The 19834-nt window shown below is 38.9% G+C and overlaps 1 protein-coding gene across 1 annotated transcript; it reads left to right on the forward strand.

The window, feature by feature from the left end:
* Positions 1-3671: 3671 nt before the first annotated feature.
* Positions 3672-18192, forward strand: sgk2a (serum/glucocorticoid regulated kinase 2a). Its single transcript, XM_047571052.1, has 13 exons — positions 3672-3900; positions 7461-7526; positions 8146-8207; positions 9057-9114; positions 9819-9902; positions 11179-11310; positions 12525-12637; positions 12732-12768; positions 13411-13497; positions 14123-14218; positions 15032-15187; positions 15373-15462; positions 15923-18192. Exons 2-13 carry the CDS (start codon positions 7476-7478, stop codon positions 16076-16078), a joined length of 1122 nt encoding a protein of 373 aa, XP_047427008.1. The 5' UTR covers positions 3672-3900; positions 7461-7475; the 3' UTR covers positions 16079-18192.
* The last annotated feature ends 1642 nt before the right edge of the window (positions 18193-19834 follow it).

The following is a 19834-nucleotide window of genomic DNA, read 5'->3' on the forward strand; positions in this document are numbered from 1 at the left end:
GTGGAAATGGGAAAATATAGATATTTTTTGGAGGGGAGAAAAATATTAAATGTCTTAATGTGGAAAGATGTGGAGGGTATGAAGCAGATTATAGTGGTGCTTACAGCTGATGTGTTGAGTTCAAAATCTGGGTTTTATCATGACAAACCTCACAAGCCAGCGCGTCACATCTATCCTGAATGAGAATACACTCTCGTGCCACTTTATTAGGTACAGGATGCACTAAATCTGCCTTTATGACTGTTTTAATGTTCAGTTCATATTAAAACAGAGTCAGAAAGGTGGTAATTCTACCGGACGATCATTTTGGAGGATGTAGTTATTCTAGCCCACTCATTAACATGGGGATCGCCAGAATAATAGGTACAGTACAAATCATTAGTACTTACAAACCACAGCCTCCGAAATGAAAACACGGTTGAATCAACTCTCATTTATTTGGAGCTAATGCCGATTAATACCATAAAACTTCATGGAGACGTTGAGGTGCTTGCATGAGTGTATTTCCTACTCATATATTAGTCAGTTAAGAACGGACCTGGAAAGAGCTCGATACATCTTTGGCCTCAACCCAGATTTGAACAGAAACCATCAGTTTGTAACCACTGATATTAGCAGGCGAAGAGAACATGACTCAAAGTTGAGGTCAGCAACGTGGGATAAAATACTAATAGAGGAAAGTACAAATGGTAAATGAAAGACAATAGATGGAAGGGCTGAACCGTGGGGGAAATGTGGGCAAAAAGTTAAATGCAGTAAGTAAGGCTGGTCAGTGAGGCTCCTGTAAGCTTCACGTTTTGTGCAATAAAGAAGCGGAGACAAAAAGTACTGTATTCTCTAACACTTATATGATATTACAGCTCCTTGTATAGTTTATTAGAGAACATGCTGCACTGGGATAGTGTAGAAAATGGAAATTAAATAAGCTATTTATTCAGACTGAAAAATATTTCTCAGTGGAAAACGATTAACCTCATTTTCCTGATAATTTTAAAATGATTTGTGTTTACTTGTTCAAAATTCTCCTCGCTGCACCGTCAATGTGAAACGAACAGCGACAGAGGAGCTGTTTAAAATGTTAACATTCGCTCTGACCGGAGAGAGTCGGTGCTTGCGTTTTTCTATACGCAAAAGATATTAAATTATTTTTTAGTAATTGTCAGATGAAAAAGACTCTTTGCATTGGCATTTTAGCACAACTGTGAAACCCTCAAGGATTTTACGCGCTGATATTCCCACTTTCGATCACTAGAGAGTGCAAAAATCCAAGTTTTAGCACTATAAACATGTATTTGGTATGAAGCCAAATGGAGCTCTCTGCAGTTTACATGCGATGGAAACTCCATTCAGACTTGGTTCTCCAAAATGTTTACATTTTATGTTGGAGCTGGGTTAAAAAAAACACAACAACAAAAAAAAAACAAAGTACTGTGTGGAGTTGATATCGTGAGATGAAAGGTGAATGTTTTAAGGGCTCTTGGAATCTCAAATATTACCTGTTTGTGTGTGTCTCTCTGGTGGGATATTTGTGTGTGTGGGTGTGCGTGCGTGTCAAGATAATCTCGGGTCACAAACGGCATTCAGTCCATATGAATTCATTAAATAAACGTCCAAAGCTGTCTTGTCTGATTTAACGCCTCCGCCTCTTGTCTCATTTGAGGGAAGACAAACGTTTCCTGTGCTCGTGCAGGTAGTGCATCGCACTATTGACTATAAACTCACTTGGCTCATATCACATCCCCCTATTGACCATATTGTCGTCAACAGTTGGCCGTGGTGGCGACGAGTCCTTCCACACCCTCTCTGCGATTGCTGCTTATCAGCGTGTTGCAGTGCACAGGCCAGAAAAACCAGCATTAAGCTGCAAAGTGAAAGTACTGAACTGAATGTTGGTTGGATGGTAAATGAGTGACGGGGGAATGAGGGGTACGACATTTAGATTTGATAAGTTTGATGGTGAAAACATGACATAAGTGGTTTTAAGAATAAAAGCACGGCCATTTTCAGACTCAGACTTTCATAACTAGTACATTTTGGTTTGCGCTAACTTTGAATTAAAAAGCACCTACTTGAAGAAAAACACACAGTAGCACACTGAAAATTAATTAAATATTAATGAGGTCTGGATTTTTCAGTGAGGAACAACCAATGGTAATTTTACAACTATAACTAATTGTATTCATGTCATATCAAACTAGAAAAGTTAATAAGCATAAATAAACAAGTGCATTGACACTTCGCTACCAGTGCATAGCAGATAAAATTGTCTCCTGATGAGGACAACAGGTCTAAATGAAGCAGACTAAGCTGCCACAAGCCTAAAACATAATGTCCACATATGAGGACGCTGTGCGGTTAATGCAATAAATGTAAAGGCATGGAAAGGATGTCTTGTTGGGATTTTTTTTCTCAGACGTGTTATAAAATCGTGAAGTAAACTTGTGGGATGAAATTATAAAGTACAGCGAGTGAATAAGTATTGAACACGTCACCATTTTTCTGAGTAAATATATGTCCAAGGTGCTATTGATGTGAAAAGGGGAAGGGAAAGGAGGGGGAAAAGTAAGATAAGATAAGATAAGATATGCCTTTATTCATCCCACAGTGAGGAAACACTGAGCATCACACACAGAGGCTGAACGTCCCTGCTGCTGTTAACAATGACAATCAATCACATAAATAAACGGAGGTGCAAAAAGGCAGAGAAAGCCAAGACACCAGCTGAAATCTATCGGTAATTAGAAACCAATCCTGCTTTGAAGACTGTTTGTTTAAGAATGGGTCAAAATCACACCTGAGCAATGCATGCGACTAGTTTCTCCGTACAGGAGGCGTCTCGAAGCTGTCGTTACCAACAAGGGCTTTTGTACAAAGAATTTAATAAATTTAAGTAAGTGTGTTAAACACTTTTTCCCTATGTAAATCCATTTTCGTACAAATAACTTAATTTATGGACGTCTAAGGTTGGATTTGTTTGCATGTGCGGGTTGCTACCAACATCTGGTGGAGATTTCATGTCAACAGAACCTTTAGAAATATATTTAACGAGATTATTCATTGCAACTGTTTAACTGTTAAACATGCAACTATTGAACATGAAGCCAGTGAACATAATTATCTAATATTGCAACTATTAAACATAAAACATTTGTTTGTGCTTTAAAATTCAACTATTTTGCAACTAGACTGCCACTATTTTATGTCAGCCAGCAGTTTATATCTACATCCTATGTAGATCCTATATCCATGTAGTATTTATGCTAAGCTTTCATGCTTTCATCTAAATCTACACTTTTAATAATCACCTATTGTGCAGATTGTGCAGAATTTATATTCATTCATTAGTATCGTGCTTTCATGAAATATGTAGATTAATATCTGTGCATGCATTGCTGTTTCACTGCAGCTGACTCTGCAGCTTTACTGTATGCAGGTGGCTCATATTTTAATTATATATATATATTTTAATATCACTGTTATTTTCTTGCCACAGTTTGTTGCATTTATTCCTCCTGTGAGGGATCATTAAAAGTTTATCTTGCATGTCTTGACTTTATCTTGTTTTTATGCACATAGAGCAAAAACTGATCTGCCTTAATTTGAAAGGACAGAGCAGAGTCAGGAAGTAACACACACACAAACACACACACACACACACACACACACAGACAAACAGGGTCAGGGAAAGTCTGCGAGTGTTGCTCCGCCTCGTTTTAAAAGCTCTCCAACTTTTCATCAATGATTCACTCCCTTGAAGTCAACCTTCCGACCTCCCTTCATAACAAACAGAAACGAGGCGAGAGTCTCAGTTTGTTGCTGCTCAGTGTTCTGACCTGAGCACCGGACAACACTTACCTCCTCCTCCACCTCTTCCTCCTCCTCCTCCTGCTCTGCACACAGGTGAGTACAAACTGCAGCCCTGGTCATTTCTCATGTCTCCTTTTATTAACAGATTATTTTCACTATCCCAGTATCTGCTAATGCTGGAAACCTTGTCGTGCTAAACTTTAAAAGCGTAACTGTGTGATATCTGACGTACTTCAGGGTAATGTCGATACCAGCTGATAATGCACAGATCTGTGCTTGGTAGGTTTTCCCACGCCGCTTGTTCTCGTGAATATTTTCTCCTTCAGTGGAAAGTCACCAGTTCCTTTGCTATTTGAAGAATTTTCACATATTCATTGTACATTTTATGTTGTTTCTTATTTCTTACTGTGACTCTTAGCACAACACCAGAACAAATTCTTTGTATCTGTGAACGTACGTGGAAATAAATCCAGTTCTAAGTTTAGACTGGCTGTGTGCCATCCAGGTCCAAACCTAAATTTGGTTTCCTAAGAGTAGCTTTACTGACTGCTGGTACATTATCCATTTTTTATTATTATTATTATTATTATTATTATTATTATTTTTTTTTTTTTTAATTAAAACTGAATTATTAGATAAAACAAACCAGAGAAACAAATGTTCCATGGACACACCTCCTAATTTAAATGTAGGTTTACAGTCTGAGGGTGAATTTTAACTTCTCCATTATATATTTTTAATCACCAGTCCTTCACATCAGCCATCAGACTTTTCTAGTTGGAGCTTCTTTTCCCTGCAACTGACTTCATCCCTGAGTCTGACGTTAATTTAGTGCAACGCCTCAGTTGTGAAAGGAATTTTTACAACTATATGAACTGTTTCTGTATCATCGTTTGATGAATGAGCGGCGATGCATTCAGTTTGTGCTGATAGTTTTTATTTTATTTTCTCTAACCTGCAAGGAAAAGAAACGGAAACACATGACCTCTGACCCATGTTTTTGTTTCGTTTTAATTTGCCAACTAAATGTTTTCTCCAGAGAGATCTCATTGTGGAAATGACGTCTATATAGTATATGGTGCTTTTTCCTGTCATATAGTGTTTACGGTGTTTAGTGCCTGTGCAATTGCTGCTGTAACTGTGAAATTTCCCAGTTTGGGATGAATAAAGCATCTATCTATCTATCTATCTATCTATCTATCTATCTTAAACAGATGCAATCGTTAAGATTGCTCATTTCAACCCTCCTGTTTTGTCGCGGTTCAAATTGACCCATTTTAAACTTAAAAACTCTAAAATAATAATAATAAATTAGTTCTGCTCAGCTTGATGAGTGTAATAAACATATAAAATGAAAATGGTTAAGTTCAGGGTCAGTTTGACTCTAAAAGGAGAGTTATCATCACCCAATTAAAAACAAAACAAAACAAAAAAACAAAAACAAATCAATGTTGAGTAAACCTATTATTATATTTGTGATGTCGGCCTTACATGCATTTTTATGAGAAACCAGTAAACTATCCTCACTGAGCTGTGATCTCTGAGATATAAAGAGCACCAGTGCACTAAACTTTGATCGAAATGGTTTCTGACACTTTTGGATAATTAATTAAGCATGTCCCAGGTCAAAGTGACCCATTGCTGTTCTTTAGAAATGAACATAACAGGAGGGTTTAAGTAGTACAGACAGTTCAGTGAAATTAGGTGCAGAGGAAGTAACGCTATGGAGGGAAAAAAGGTGCTTTTTGCTCTGAAGTTTAAACTTTAGATGCTTATTATGTTGAGTTTGTCCGATAAACCTCCTAATGTTTTAAGAATGAGAGATCACATGTGGTTCAGATAATAGACAGCTTGTATTGGGATAAAAAACTACTACACTACTTTAACTCATAACTGTGTGGCTCAGATCTGTGCGGCACTAGCAACACGTGACAACTTCATAAAATTCAGTGTGTTTGTTTGTGTGTGTGTGTGTGTGTGTGTGTGTGTGTGTGTGTGTGTGTGTGTGCCCTTGGTCGTCCCATATGTTTCAACAGACATGAAAATGACACAGCAATATTTACCATGTAAACACGTGCAACAACACAGTCACTGAACACACACAAACTTATGTTTCCATCACTTCAGAGGACATTACACCGACTTGTGTTCATTTCTGGGAAACTTACCATATCATTAATATTTAAAATTCAACAATTTACGTCGTGGGGGAGCTGTTAGTGAGTGAAGTGTAGAAATGCACGTCCTCACAACATGAGCGGCACAAGTGCTCACGAACACGACCAGTCAAAAAAAAGCCTGGACGCAGCTTCTCATTCAGTGCGTCCACACTTTTGCCTGGCCGTGTATACTGTACATGCAATACACGATGTATACACAATGTCCCTTATACCCTCTTTGTTGTTCCATCATCTCGTTCCCAACAAACCAGAAGTACCAGCTCCTCAGGCCGTCACACTGAGGTCAGCAAACACACGCACGCACAGACGGACTCGTGTTACTATCTTTGTAAAGGGCATGAGGCGTTTGCCCTAAACCTTAACTTCACCTGAAAGCGAGTCCCAACAGGTTTTAACCCTCTTAAAGTTGTGTTGGTCAGAGAAATGAAATGGAGAAAATTGAAATTTGGTCCCCACATCTGTCCGTCTGTCAGTCCGTCCGTCTGTCTGTCTTGTTCAGCTTATCTAAATCCAGACGGCCCTCTTCTAGAGGAATCCCCAGGGCCAGACGAGAGACATAATCCCTCCATCGTGTCCTGTGAGACATGCTCGGATCACACCTCGTCCTCACCCTATCTCTAAGGCTCGGGCCACTCTGTGAAGAAACCTCCCATCATTACACTGGCTCCCTGTTCATATTAGGATACACTTCAAAACTCTTCTGATTGTTTATAAATCCCTCCCTTCACACATCTCCGAGCTTCTCACCACCACCAGAAGCCTCAGACCGGCTGGAAGCAGAAGACATTAGAAGCTCTGACTCTGTTGAGTCTTTTAAGAAGAAACCTTATGACTCGTCTTTATTCCTTGGCTTTCAGCAGCATTTGATCTGTTTTTTATTTTTTTCCATCCGGTCACCCTCGGTGTTAATGGCTTTCCGTTTCTCGGTAACACTGATGCTGATCTGTATTTTGCATGTTTTATGTGACACTTTGACACAAATGCTCTTTGCGTTTATAGATGCAAATGTGCTACATAGATGAAATAAACTTCTCTGGAAACACCTGCCGCAAGACCTCTGCAACACTGATAGAAAATTTATTTATAAAAATGACCTTAAATCTCAGTATCTAGTACCGTAAATTGAATTTTGTATCTTCACTGCATTTATGTGAGTTGGTTTATTATACATTGTGTGTTTAGCATTGGCTTTCAATTACTCTATATTGGTTTTTAAATGTATTTTCTTCTTATGAAAACTAGCCAGTTGCTATGGAACCAGCTAATGGGGATCCTCAATACTTAAATGAAATCAAAATCAAATTAAATTAACCAAAGTTCATGATCAGAGGTGGGGGTTAAAGCCAAGATTGACCAGAAAATTGAAGGCTAAGCTCACACATTTTAATAAAAACAAGACATTAGGAGGAAAATAGGCCGGAAATGTACGACTGTAGTTGTGATCTACATAAGTCTTCTCCTGTGCTCCCACAGGGCCGTCAAACACCGATGCTGAGTCTCCAGTCGGAGTGGAATACGACAGCCATGGCACAGTGTAACGTGAGTGATCACTGAGTGTTTCATGTCGTTTCTGTTTGTGACACTGGAAACGTGCTTCCAGGCCGCTTTAAATTTTTAGTTAATTTCTGGAGAAAACTGCTAGAAACTACTATCAGTGTTTGCAGCTGTTTTCGTGTCGTTGCTACCTTTCATGTCGATTCATAAAACACAGGGTCTCGTCATGATGTAGCACAACGACGCTGAGGTTCGTCCGCTCAGCCAAGAGTCAAACATTCAAATCCTGGAATATCTCAAACACATGACCTTTAACAATGAGCAGTTCTGGGAAATGTGACTCGAATCCTCCGGCTGAACTTTCTTTGCTCACTGCAGCCACTTCACGGTGTTAATTCTGAAAATGAAAATAATGAGCTCATTCAGAGATTCGTTCGATTAATATTTATCCCCTAATGGGCCGGGTTTATTCTGGTTTAAATGAAGCATCTTTTGTCAAAGAGCTGATTAACTGATAATCACCTCCAACTTACAGAGAAGTCTTGTGCCACCCCCTGTTCTTTACCATATGAGAGTTGTGATACAAGTTACTGTTGTATTTCATTTTTGATGTGTAAGTTGACTTTAAACTTCATATTGAACGTTGTGTTTGTATTTTCTCCAGCTGCGGTCACCACCCTCCTCTCCTCGTGACGAAGTCAACCTGGGACCTTCAGCTAACCCACAGTCAGTGTCTCTGCTCTTACTAGCTCCTATTTTTTCTGTACTGCTTATTTCCTAAATTAGGATATTTTGTTACACCGATCAGCCATAACATTATGACAGGTGAATATCTATTTATCGTGGCACATTATAATGACAGCGGGTTGGATATATTTGGCAACAAGTGAAGACTTTGGTGTTAGAAGCAGGATAAAATGGACTAGTGGAAGGTTAAGAGAGACTTTGGGGACAAATTTGGTCCTAGCCTGCAGTGGTCCTGAGTGATCATGGATTGATGCATGTGGTAAACTGCGGACCAGTCAGGGTGTCCATGTTGACTTATGTCCACCAGTGAATGGTCCTACAATGGACACGTGAGCATGGAGTAATGGAGGAATGCGGCCTGGTCTTAGCCAGGGGTAATATATGGCACCAGGATGCTAGACTTAACTTAAATATCTGAGTGTTCATGCTGCCTTGAAATTTTTTGTTAAGTCAAATAAAAGTTCATAGCTGATGTAACGTAAAATCCCCCCCACATACAACTTATATTCAATCAAATCTCTTAATTATAAGTTGAGATAATTTTTTTGCAGAAACCTGTGGAAAAACTAGTTATGATAACAAACAAGCACCAGAGTTGGTCTGCAACAATGCTCAGGTGGTGCTATTAACATATTATTAAGGTTTCCCAGAAGAACATTAGATCTGATTGGTGTATATTATAATTATATCAGATCAGAATATCTTTTTTTTTAACTGGTTACTTTTCCACCATTTGTGAAGTGGTACAAATAACGTGCTCCAGAGGTTATTATGAAACACTGCCCGCCTAACAATACAATCCATTTAATATATCACGTCTTGTTCCAGTGCCCGACCCACTGACTTTGACTTCTTGGCCGTCATTGGCAAAGGGACCTTCGGAAAGGTAACTCCAAAACCATTAAATGTGTCTTGTGCTGTTTTCTTTTCTCTCGGTAGTTTCCTCGTTCCGTTCACATATTCACCAGCAGAGACGCCTGAGTGAAGATTTTATTTCATTTTTGTTTCTTTTGCATAGAGCCGACTGTTATTAATGCTTGGTCGTATGTATGAATAGTCACTCAGCTTAGCAGCAGGGACTTTATTATACTGACCTTGTCAGACAGAAGAGAGGCGGGAGGGCGGGAGGGAAGGGGGGAGGTAATGGTGAGCTGTTGCTGACATTGCAGACAGGGTCAGAGAGAGTCTACCTGCTGACTGCTGCCAGATCAGAATGTGCCGCCTGCTTCATGAATCATTAACTGTACCATCCACTGAGGCCCCTCACGCCTACCTGAAGATCGCCCAGTCAAAATACCCCAAATCAAACTCAAAGTATACAGTAAACTCTCGATGTAGCCGCTTCCTTTTATCGACTCTTCTGCGTCTCCACATTTTATTTCCACTTTTTTTTTATCTCCTCTGGGGGCATTTCGCACCGTAAAAGTTTACTTGTTCTTTGTATCAACGCACGTCTCAGATTTCCCAGTCTCATCTGTTTCCACAGATCACATATCTGTGTTGTGTGCACTTCTTTGATGTAATGTCCTGACAGCAGTGGTGTGTGGAGATGCTGGTGCAGAGTGTTCACTAAACAAAACCTCCATGCAGGTCCTGCTCGCAAAGCTCAAAGCCGACAACAAGTTCTACGCCGTCAAAGTGCTGCAGAAGAAAATCATCCTGAAGAAAAAAGAGGTGGGCGCTCTCCTCTGATGTCTAAAACTTATTTAAATCCTCTCAACATCAGCAAGATTAGAGGCAAAAACTGAGTGGTCACTTCATTGGGTACATTGCTGAATATGAATGCATTCAAATAAAATAGTCCTGCACTAAATCGTGATGTTTAACATTGGTTTCAAATAACCGGTAGAGGTGTTGATTCATCTGTGTTTTCATTGCAGAGACTCTGTTTTTTTGTTTTATTATTATTGTTATTATTAGTCTTTAATTCGATCCAGTTTAACAGCACCACAAATTACATCATCCAGTTGAATCACCACCTTTTTGACCCCGTTTCACCATCAACTGCCATGACGGAAGATTTAGTGCAGCAGAGACCTACGTGCAGGCCATAAGGGAGTAATTAAAAAGGCTTTAACTCGTAAGGGGCGCGTGTGTGTGATTAGATATTCACGCACAAACGCAGCAGGTGGCCCAGTTTGTTTTGTGGGAGTTGTAAAATCTGTTCTTTGTACAGAACAAACTGCAGATTAGATAAGATGAAGGGTCAAAACTGTGTTTACTAATAACTCTTGGAGATACTATCACACATTTTCCTCTTGGCTTGCTGTGAGATTTTCCACCTTTATCTTATCCTGGTGCAGTGTTGTGTGTCTTTAGAGGGACACTACTTCACCTACACAACAAATGCATTTTTAAATTAACAGCCCTGCACTAAATCCCCCTTCGTGACTGTTCTTCCTCTTTTAAGCATCCAAGAAAAGCTTTCGGATTACAGTCTAAAATTACAATCAGCAGGGGTTGAAAGCAGAGAATATACATTGTTTGTGTAATTACTCTCACTGCCAGAAGAGGGAGACAAACATTCTGCACTGCGGCTTTAAATCCACAAGTACCCACTTAATACTCCTTTGACCTGTGTCATCTCCGTGTTTTCTTGTGATTTGAAGTTGCATGTTAAACACCGTGCACCGTGCAGGGAACATGCCGTGGTGCATTTAATGTAGTGTGACCAATCTATGGACTGTGATAAGTACAGAACATCAAAACAAATCTTTGACCTGCAGGCGGAGTTGGAAAGGATCCAGGAATCCACCCACAGCGGGTCAAAACGAGCAAACTTCCTCTTTACAGCTCCACATTTATTTGTAGAGTTAATTTAAATCCTGGGCTCCACAGTTCGAGTGTGTGATTCTGTGACTGTGATTCACACACTACAGCTTCAATGTCACGGGTTTGTGCAACATTTTGTTACATATTTTTTCTACTTCATCTTCTTCTGTCGCTTTAGCAAAAGAACATCATGGCAGAGAGAAATGTGCTGCTGAAGAGTCTAAAACACCCTTTCCTGGTCCGGCTCCACTACTCCTTCCAGACCCCAGAGAAGCTCTACTTTGTCCTCGACTATGTGAATGGGGGAGAGGTACACGTCTCACACCAAATACACAAATAAATGAACAGTGGACGCTTTGTTTACAAATGTACATTTAGCCCAGAAATTGACTGGACTCTTAATCGACTGGAGCTGTGGCATTTGATTTATTGCTTTATCTAAATGAGAGGCTTTTCTATTCAACAACAATTACATAATATCATCAGCTATAAATTAGGCCATTATCTAGTAGGTTAGCACTTCGAAGTCTTTACTGTGTGTGTGTGTGGTGAGACTTACAAGTGAAATCGATACTGCACATTATGACCTTGTAGCCTCCTTATAAACGAAATGCAGCTAGATTTATGCATTTATTGTCATGTGCCTGAGAATGTTCTCAGTCATCTAGGTCAAGGTTTGTCCAGATTAAACAAAACAAATCTGAAACAAAGGAATGTGGCCTGTTGGGTTTTCTTGAAGACATTTCATCCAAGTGGCTTCTTCAGTTCTTAATGACTTGTCCCTTAGAAGTCCACTTGTGCTGATGGACATTTTAAAAGTCAAAATGTGGACATTACAAGCCGTCTATTTAAAGTTGGAATAACCTTCTCTGAACAGGGGACGGACACAAATTTTGAGTCTTAACATCAAAACGTTTTCTCCTTACTTCACATCTTAGGTTTGTAGTTTCTGGCTATTAATTAAAAGTGAAGAAGCTACTTGGATGAAACGCTCCAGCTGCCTCTGTCTTATTTTTAGACATTTATCGGAAGAGAAAATATTACTTTCACCCAAGATGCGCTCATTTAATTAGTGTTGTACCAAAGTCGCTAATGAAGTGTCAGCAGTGACAAAGAAAGTGTTCAGCTACAGTTTAGCCTAGCTTAGCACAAAGACAGGCCAAGATAAGAGAGCAGCACAAGTAAAAAGGTTTTTATTTATTAATTTACTTCTATGTTTATTATGCCACATCGAATGCTCGTACCCTCACTGTAAACACTGCTGGGAGACCTCGATAATGTCGTTTAGTTTTAGTGTTTTGCCGTTCAGTTGGGACATGGCTGACTTCACTGTAACAAAGATCTAATAAGAAATCCCATCCAAACACATGTCAAATAAAGTCAGACAGAGAAGATACTGTGGGGTCTGATGGTGAATTATTTTACCACAGACACTAGTAAAAGTATAGCTGGTTTATGTTTGTCTCTTCTTTTCCTAAAGCTCTTTCCTCTTATATAATTTTATTTTTCCTCCTTCTGTTTCAGCTGTTCTTCCACCTGCAGAGAGAGAGGTGTTTCTCAGAGCCCAGAGCGAGGTTCTACGCAGCAGAGGTAGCGAGCGCCATCGGCTACCTCCACTCGCTCAACATCGTTTACAGGTCAGATGGTCATGTTTAATTAGATACGATTTAAATGCCATTTTCTGCGATCATTTCCATGCTGACAATCTGCTTGTTTTTTTATTCTCTGCAGAGATCTGAAGCCAGAGAATATTCTTTTAGACTCTCAGGTAAGGATCACCACATTGGTTTTAACCTCCTGAGACTCTGCGTCCTCATATGGGGACGTTAAGTTGTAGGTAGTGTAGCATTTATTTCAAGGGATTCATTCTGCAGCCGACCACATAATAAAAGTGCAAAAATGTGCAAAACCTCATCGGATTTTACAGTTTAAACTTCTTTATTTGTGGTTTAATATAACAGGCAATTTCTATCAATAGTAACAAACTATAGCACTATAGCAATTAGCAAGTACTCGATTGAGGACATTGGGACTTCATTATTTGTAATTCTGTTTTTCGCCATGTTTTATTATGATTTTAACAACATATTTTGTTACATATTGGTTTTATAATATTGAGTGAAATAACCCCCGTGTCCACGCATGAGGACTTTTTTTTTTCAAAAACTACTTCCTGTTCTAATCCCTAATAAAGAGAAATGGAGAAATAAAAAATGCATGCAAAACAAAAGCTTGGGTCTCAGAAGGTTAAGGTACCAGCAGTAAGTAGTTAAGTATCAATATAAATTATATGACAAGTATCACTTCCTGACATAAAGTTCCTGACATTTTGTCAGAGGTCATAATAGGTCATTTGCACTTGTCTCTGTGAAAGCAGCTTTGTGCATGTCTGCTTGTGTTGTGTCTGCAGGGCCATGTGGTGCTAACAGACTTCGGGCTGTGCAAAGAGGGCGTAGAACCGGAGGGAACCACCACAACTTTCTGTGGCACTCCAGAAGTGAGTAGATTTGGGTACAAATCAATAAAATAACGTCACAAGAAAAAGTAGTGGAGAAAATCTGACACTTTCTGTTTTAAATCTGAACAACGCTCACATATTTAGGCTGCATATCCTTAGTATAAGCAAAAATGAAGCCCGAAACAGGCCGGGCGTGCGGTCGCCATGTTGGATGAGCTTTACTCCACCCACACTCAGATACTCCAAATATGGACATGGGGGTCGTGTTGGGGCGGGGCTAAAGCGGCCTGGACATTGAGACCCGCCCACCCTGTCACTCAAAGTGGAAACCCATTAATTATGCAGAATTTTAAACCTTAATAAAACAAAATACAAACAAACGTATTAGGAAAAAATTCACCACGTACAGTTTTCATGAATACTGAAATAAAAAAGACCGAAACTGTTTTTAGTACCAGGCTGTAAACATGTTTAATAATGCTGTAAAGTTGGGCTTTTTAACATGGGAGTCTATGGGGATTTGCTCCATCCTTCAGACCTGGAGGTTGCAGTACAAATGACTCCTCAGTGTTTGGTTCATTATGCAGGTGGTTTATAATAAAGCTCAGTAGTACTTTGTCTGTGAGAATCATAGTTTTTTTTTGTCTGGTTGCTCTCTCTACAGTACTTGGCACCAGAGATTCTTCGTAAGGAACCATATGACAGGACAGTGGACTGGTGGTGTCTGGGAGCAGTGCTCTACGAGATGATCTACAGCCTGGTATGTGTGTTTGTTTCTGTTTGACTCATACAGATTTTGGGATGTATACTTTATTTAAAGATCAATACCACTACTGTTGGCTAGCTCCATACAAACTAATGTTTGGCACAGAGATGGGAGACACGAGATAACACCAGGTGGGGTTCTGTTCAGTCAAGACTGGTGGAGCCAAGAAATTGCACGAAAACCACAGTGTGTCATTTTTGTGGATCTGTAGGGAAGATCATAGGATTGATAAAACTTTCTGCCTCAAAATATTGAATCAGTTCCCAATCCAGTTATTCTCCAGCAAAGATCTACCAATTTGTGTCGGCTGTGATGGACAAAAGAGTGACAGGGATGCAGCCATACAAGTCATCTTAGAATGAAGAGTTGAAGTAGTTCACAACTAAATTGCTCTTATTGGTTGTTGGACTATTCGATATTTGTTTTTCTCTCTTTTTTTCTCATCTGAAGCATGCCATAAAATTAATGCAAATTAAATCCAAGAGTGTTGTTACCTGAATATTTGAAAATGTGGGCAAAATACCAGTAAGATTCAAATCTCTGTGAGAAAGAAACATACAGAATACATAAAGTTTTGCCATCAGTTTAAATTCCTGTTAAATTCCTCATTTTGTGTTACATATACTGTACAAAATGTGTCTCAGTTGAATACATTTGTCCATGAACTTTGAGAATTATGGTCATAGTCCAGTTAATATGAATCTTTTGGCGACATCTATAGAAAATGTAATATTTTTATTTTTTTTAACCTAAATTGTATTGATCATGATATATTTCTATTTTTGCCTAAACCATCTTCCACTTCAGCCTCCGTTCTACAGCCGGGACGTCGGTGAAATGTACAATGCGATCCTAAACAACCCGCTGCATCTGCCTCCGGGGAAGTCCGATGCCGTCTGCTCTCTGCTGGTGGGTCTTCTCCAGAAAGACCAACACAGACGCCTCGGGGCCATCGCAGACTTTGTGAGTCATTTTGAAAAACATATATCTTGAGTATCCTTCTTGTTTCTCAGATAAGAATGTAATCCTTCTCCTAAAATGTATTATTCAGCCTTTTCTTTATTGCATCTATACGACGTATCAATTCTATGTAGGAAGAATGGAAAATATTAATATAACCTATGTTTTTTTTATTATTTCATTTACAGTTAGAAATAAAGAACCACACGTTTTTCGCTCCAATCAACTGGGACGACCTTTACCACAAGAGAATCACTCCTCCGTACAACCCTAACGTGGTGAGTTTGTCTGCTCCACAGACATAAATACTCAAAAGTCTCAATAATCATTCACCTTTTTTTCCAAGCTTTTTCTCACATGCAACATATTTTCCAGCCAACAAATCTCATTTTTTCCTTTGACTTTATACACCCGAAGTCATTTTTAGGTCAGCCACAGTGGCACCACCACTCATGAACAGACTATCCTATCACTGGCCATCATTGCTACTACCATGGCAACAGAAAATATGTGAATTTGATATTGGGTATCCGATTCATTTTTATAAACAGGCCCTTCAATCTTTTGTTACTGTCATGTTCAGGAGACCCTGTCATGTAATATACTAGTGAAAAAAACTTTTAAACAAACCAGAACGTTTCATATTTTAAACTGAGTGAATGTGAAATTAATCTACAATGTAGAAAACATCAAAAATGAATCATTGAAAAAGAATGTATGTCCAAACTCGTCTTCCAGAAAGGACCATCTGACACTCAACACATTGACCCGGAGTTCACCAGAGAAATGGTTCCCAGCTCGGTGAGTCGGACCCCAGAGCTCAACGCCGGCACCAGCGCCAGCAACGCCTTCAACGGCTTCTCCTTCGTCGCCACCGAGGACAGCTTTCTGTGAGATGCGAAGATGTGTGGACGGTTATTGACTGAGGCGATCGCAACTCCATAGGGTCAAGAACTCCTCACGTGACGCTGCGGGAATCCCACACGGCTCCCATCGGGTTTGACTTCTGCGGGGATTTTTTCAAAATGTTCATCCTGAGGGTGTTCGCTAGCAGAGGGAGCGAGTCTGCTACGGAGACGTTTAAGGTTAAGATGTGTAACATGTTGTCCTGGAAGTCTCAGGTTTCTTGGTAAAGTATTGCATTGCAAGTTTAATGCGTGATCTTTATCTGGAAGATGCATTTCTTTTCATTCACTTATATACACATCATCTTTAAGAAAGAAAAAAACACTGTCTTTCTGTGTATATCCACACTTCCTGTTTAAATTAAGTAACTTTCTTTCATTTCTGGTGTGAACACAAATATAATAATCGATTATTTAAAACCAATAATGACATTGTGAAGATTATCTCCCAAGTAGCTTTTTCAGTTCTCAGCCGTCCACCCACACCCGAAGGACAATAGATTGAGGACAACAATATTTTAGTACGAGAAGACAGATGGTTTGAAAGAGCAGTAAAGGAAGTCATCTATGTAAACCTGGAAAACCCCTCTGAACCAAAGACGTAGACTAAGACACAGTCGGAACAATCTGTCCCCAAAAAAGTTCTCCTCCACTCTTAACTTGTGTCTGGAGTTTCTGGCCAGTAATGGGTTAGTAGAGTAATAACTAAACTAAGCAATTATTCCAATTAAAGCAACGTTTTTCAGGCCAATGGCCCCCAAACTACCTACTATATGTTTTCTATATTAAACCAAGCCTAGTGCTATTGTTATCGTCATTTTGCATGTAGCGTAAATTGGGTTTACGTGGAAAAATTATCCTTTCACTAAAACATGTTGGATTCATGTTAATGTGTATTTAAAGAAATTTAAATTTGTGGGGGAAAATTTTTAAATAAAAAAACAAACAAACATATATACATAAAAAATGTCTAATCAACCAAAGATTTTGTGACCCCCCTGCAGTACCTACCTACGCGGACCCCTAGAGGTCACGGACCCCCTGTTGAAGACCTGTGAATTAAAGGATGAGGATGTGGTTGCTAACAGAACCTAAACTCCCCACTGGTCATTTCGAACTGAAAAAGCTACTTGGGTGAAATTCAGTCCAGTTTGTTTTTGTTTTTACATTTATGAAGCAACGCCCTGCATATTTTTGTTTTTCCTCATAAAGGCCGAAATGAAATCTTCCAAATAAATAAGGGAAAATAATAATAATAATAATAATAATAAAATACTATCACTGGCATACACAGCAGTACTGCAGCATCACTGTCTGTTTGTAAATGTACATTTCTGAATTAATTTCGCATTGTTGCGCTAATGTTAAGAAACATACTCCACACTGAACCTCTTATTTTTTTTTTCTTAAATGCAGTGAACTATGCTGCAGTGGTTTTCTGTATTGTAAATGAGTTTGTAGATATTTAGGTTTATTGTTAGCAGATTAGTTTATGCAGCAGGTTGATACTGTTGGTGTCGTTATGAAAATGCCATATCCAATGAGTGTAAATACACAGTAGCAGCTCTGCGATAGTATTATGTATTGTAGTAATGTGATAATAATAATAACAGTGTAAACCAGGAAGTGCCTCTCTGACTTGGACATGACGTTAGTGATGGATGGTGCTGGATGTTGGCAGGGATACAGTTGAAACGTGCACATTGGACGTCCTTGTGTTTTATTTTTATTTTTATCGTCTCATTCGACGTTTGTACTTCTGATATTAAACAAGCTCCGAAGTATTCAAGCCTCTGTACATAGCATACGTTCTATAAAAGTTAAATAACATTTTATTTTCTGGGTCGTCAGGTTTAATTTAAGGCTTAATGACCGTCCTTGTTCACAGTTTCCTTTTCTAAACCGTCACCCCCGTGTGCCAAGCTGTTTTTTTTTGTTTGTTTGTTTGTTTGTTTTTTCCACAACTGATCCTGTAAACAGAGAGGCTGACGTTATTTCTGCTGACTCATGTCACGGTGGACTGATGTCAAACCTCAATCGCACAAATGCCAAATATGTGTGTACATAGAAAACCTGTTAATAAATCAAACAGCTGTCAAAGCATTTACATGTGTTTTTGGTAATTAATGTCAACCACAGATCAGACTGAAGTTAATATGAGTTAATAGGCAGCAGCTTTACATTAAAAAACGCTTTAGTGACAATATGAACGTCGGTTTGAACTGTCAATAGAAAATGCTCTTGTTAATAAACAGATATTGAATTAGACTGTGTGATCACCACTGTCTGGAGATGCAAAACATTAGTATGCAGAAGAGAAATGCAAATAATTAAAAGAAGAAAGAAGGACTTGGATAAAAGGTCATGAGGAATATGAACTTGACAGTGATCTCATACAGAATATACAGTACAAAAGGGCACCCAGAGAAAACACCATTAATTACCGAATTACTTAATTAATTGTATTACTTGTATTTGTGCGTTTCCTCTTAAGGTATTTAGTTGAATACCAGATTTAGAGTACGTATGGGGTCAGTGGTGGCCTAATGGTGAGAGACGTGCCGCAGCTCGTGTCTCCAGTTTGATCCTTAGTTTAGGGTTGTTAACGTGGAGGCAGTGCGGTGCCTTCCTGCCATCGTTATCACCGCTAAACCGTCCTCAAACAACGCCCTTAACCTCCAACTGTGGCCCGACTGGGCAGCATCCCAAGTGTGAACAGGGCAAGCATTAACTGCAGAGAAGAAAATGATGATGTGAGGGGAAGACTGTATTCTGGACTGGATTTATTCTATTAGATTATTATATTATTAAAATTCTCCACTATTTTGCATGTTGAGCGTGTAAGGCGATACAGTCTTAGCAACCATAGCATTGTTTATAGCATAGCAACATCACAGAGTGATTTCTAAGAATAATAAAGGTTTTCAAATGTACAATAAAACAATGATATGCCAACAACACCACTTACCCAGATTAAAACAATAAAAGTACCAACGAAGCAGCAATAACGGTGAATAATTAAAAGAGGTGCGTGTGAAAGACCTAAGAGGTGAGATGTGTTAAACTGCAGGATCCTAACACCCTAACTAGCAGAAGAAAGCGAAAGAAAGAAAAAGGCAGCCCACAAAACATGCTTCTTTGCCACAATCATCTCAGTTGTTGCTCTGGGGGTTTCAGGCTCTGCCTTCTGCAAAGTGTCTTTTGACAATTGTGATTGTTGTTACTGTCTAACTATTTATCATTTGAAGCAGGAGGAGACCTCACATACTACAGAAAGGTCTATCTATTTTTTGATAATTCAAGCGCATACTATAGTTTTTTTAATTATGCTTTGTGTACTGTACTTAATAATATGTATTGTACTGATTAAGTGTGTTACTGTTTTATGCTAATTGTGCTAATTTTTTTGCTTATTCTATTTTATTTTACTAGATTTTACTTTTATTTTATTTTAATCTTATTTTATCTTTCTTGTTACGTGTGGTCCTTAGTGTTTTTTTTTGTTTTTGTTTTTATGTGCAACCACTGTACTGGATGAATAAAGTCTAGCAAAGTCTAACTTAAAGAAGAGCCACAAAGTAGCGCTTACACAGATCTTAAAATGAAACCAAGTTTTGCTTAAACCCTATATTCTGATAATAACATGCTACCACCATTGATTAAAATATAATAAAACATTGGCACAAGCTGGCTATGATTTTTTATCTCAACATAAAATCTATAACGCTGCCTTTGTGACCTAAAT

The sequence above is a fragment of the Mugil cephalus genome, chromosome 1, assembly GCF_022458985.1.
Source record: "Mugil cephalus isolate CIBA_MC_2020 chromosome 1, CIBA_Mcephalus_1.1, whole genome shotgun sequence".
NCBI lineage: Eukaryota > Metazoa > Chordata > Actinopteri > Mugiliformes > Mugilidae > Mugil > Mugil cephalus.

Bases quoted from the DNA above. Each gene is read 5' to 3' on its own strand.
- sgk2a (XM_047571052.1), top strand. From the start codon at position 7,476: ATGCTGAGTCTCCAGTCGGAGTGGAATACGACAGCCATGGCACAGTGT. The intron at 12,769-13,410 runs GTAAGGATCACC...TTGTGTCTGCAG, and splicing joins ATATTCTTTTAGACTCTCAG to GGCCATGTGGTGCTAACAGA. The intron at 15,463-15,922 runs GTGAGTTTGTCT...CTCGTCTTCCAG, and splicing joins CTCCGTACAACCCTAACGTG to AAAGGACCATCTGACACTCA.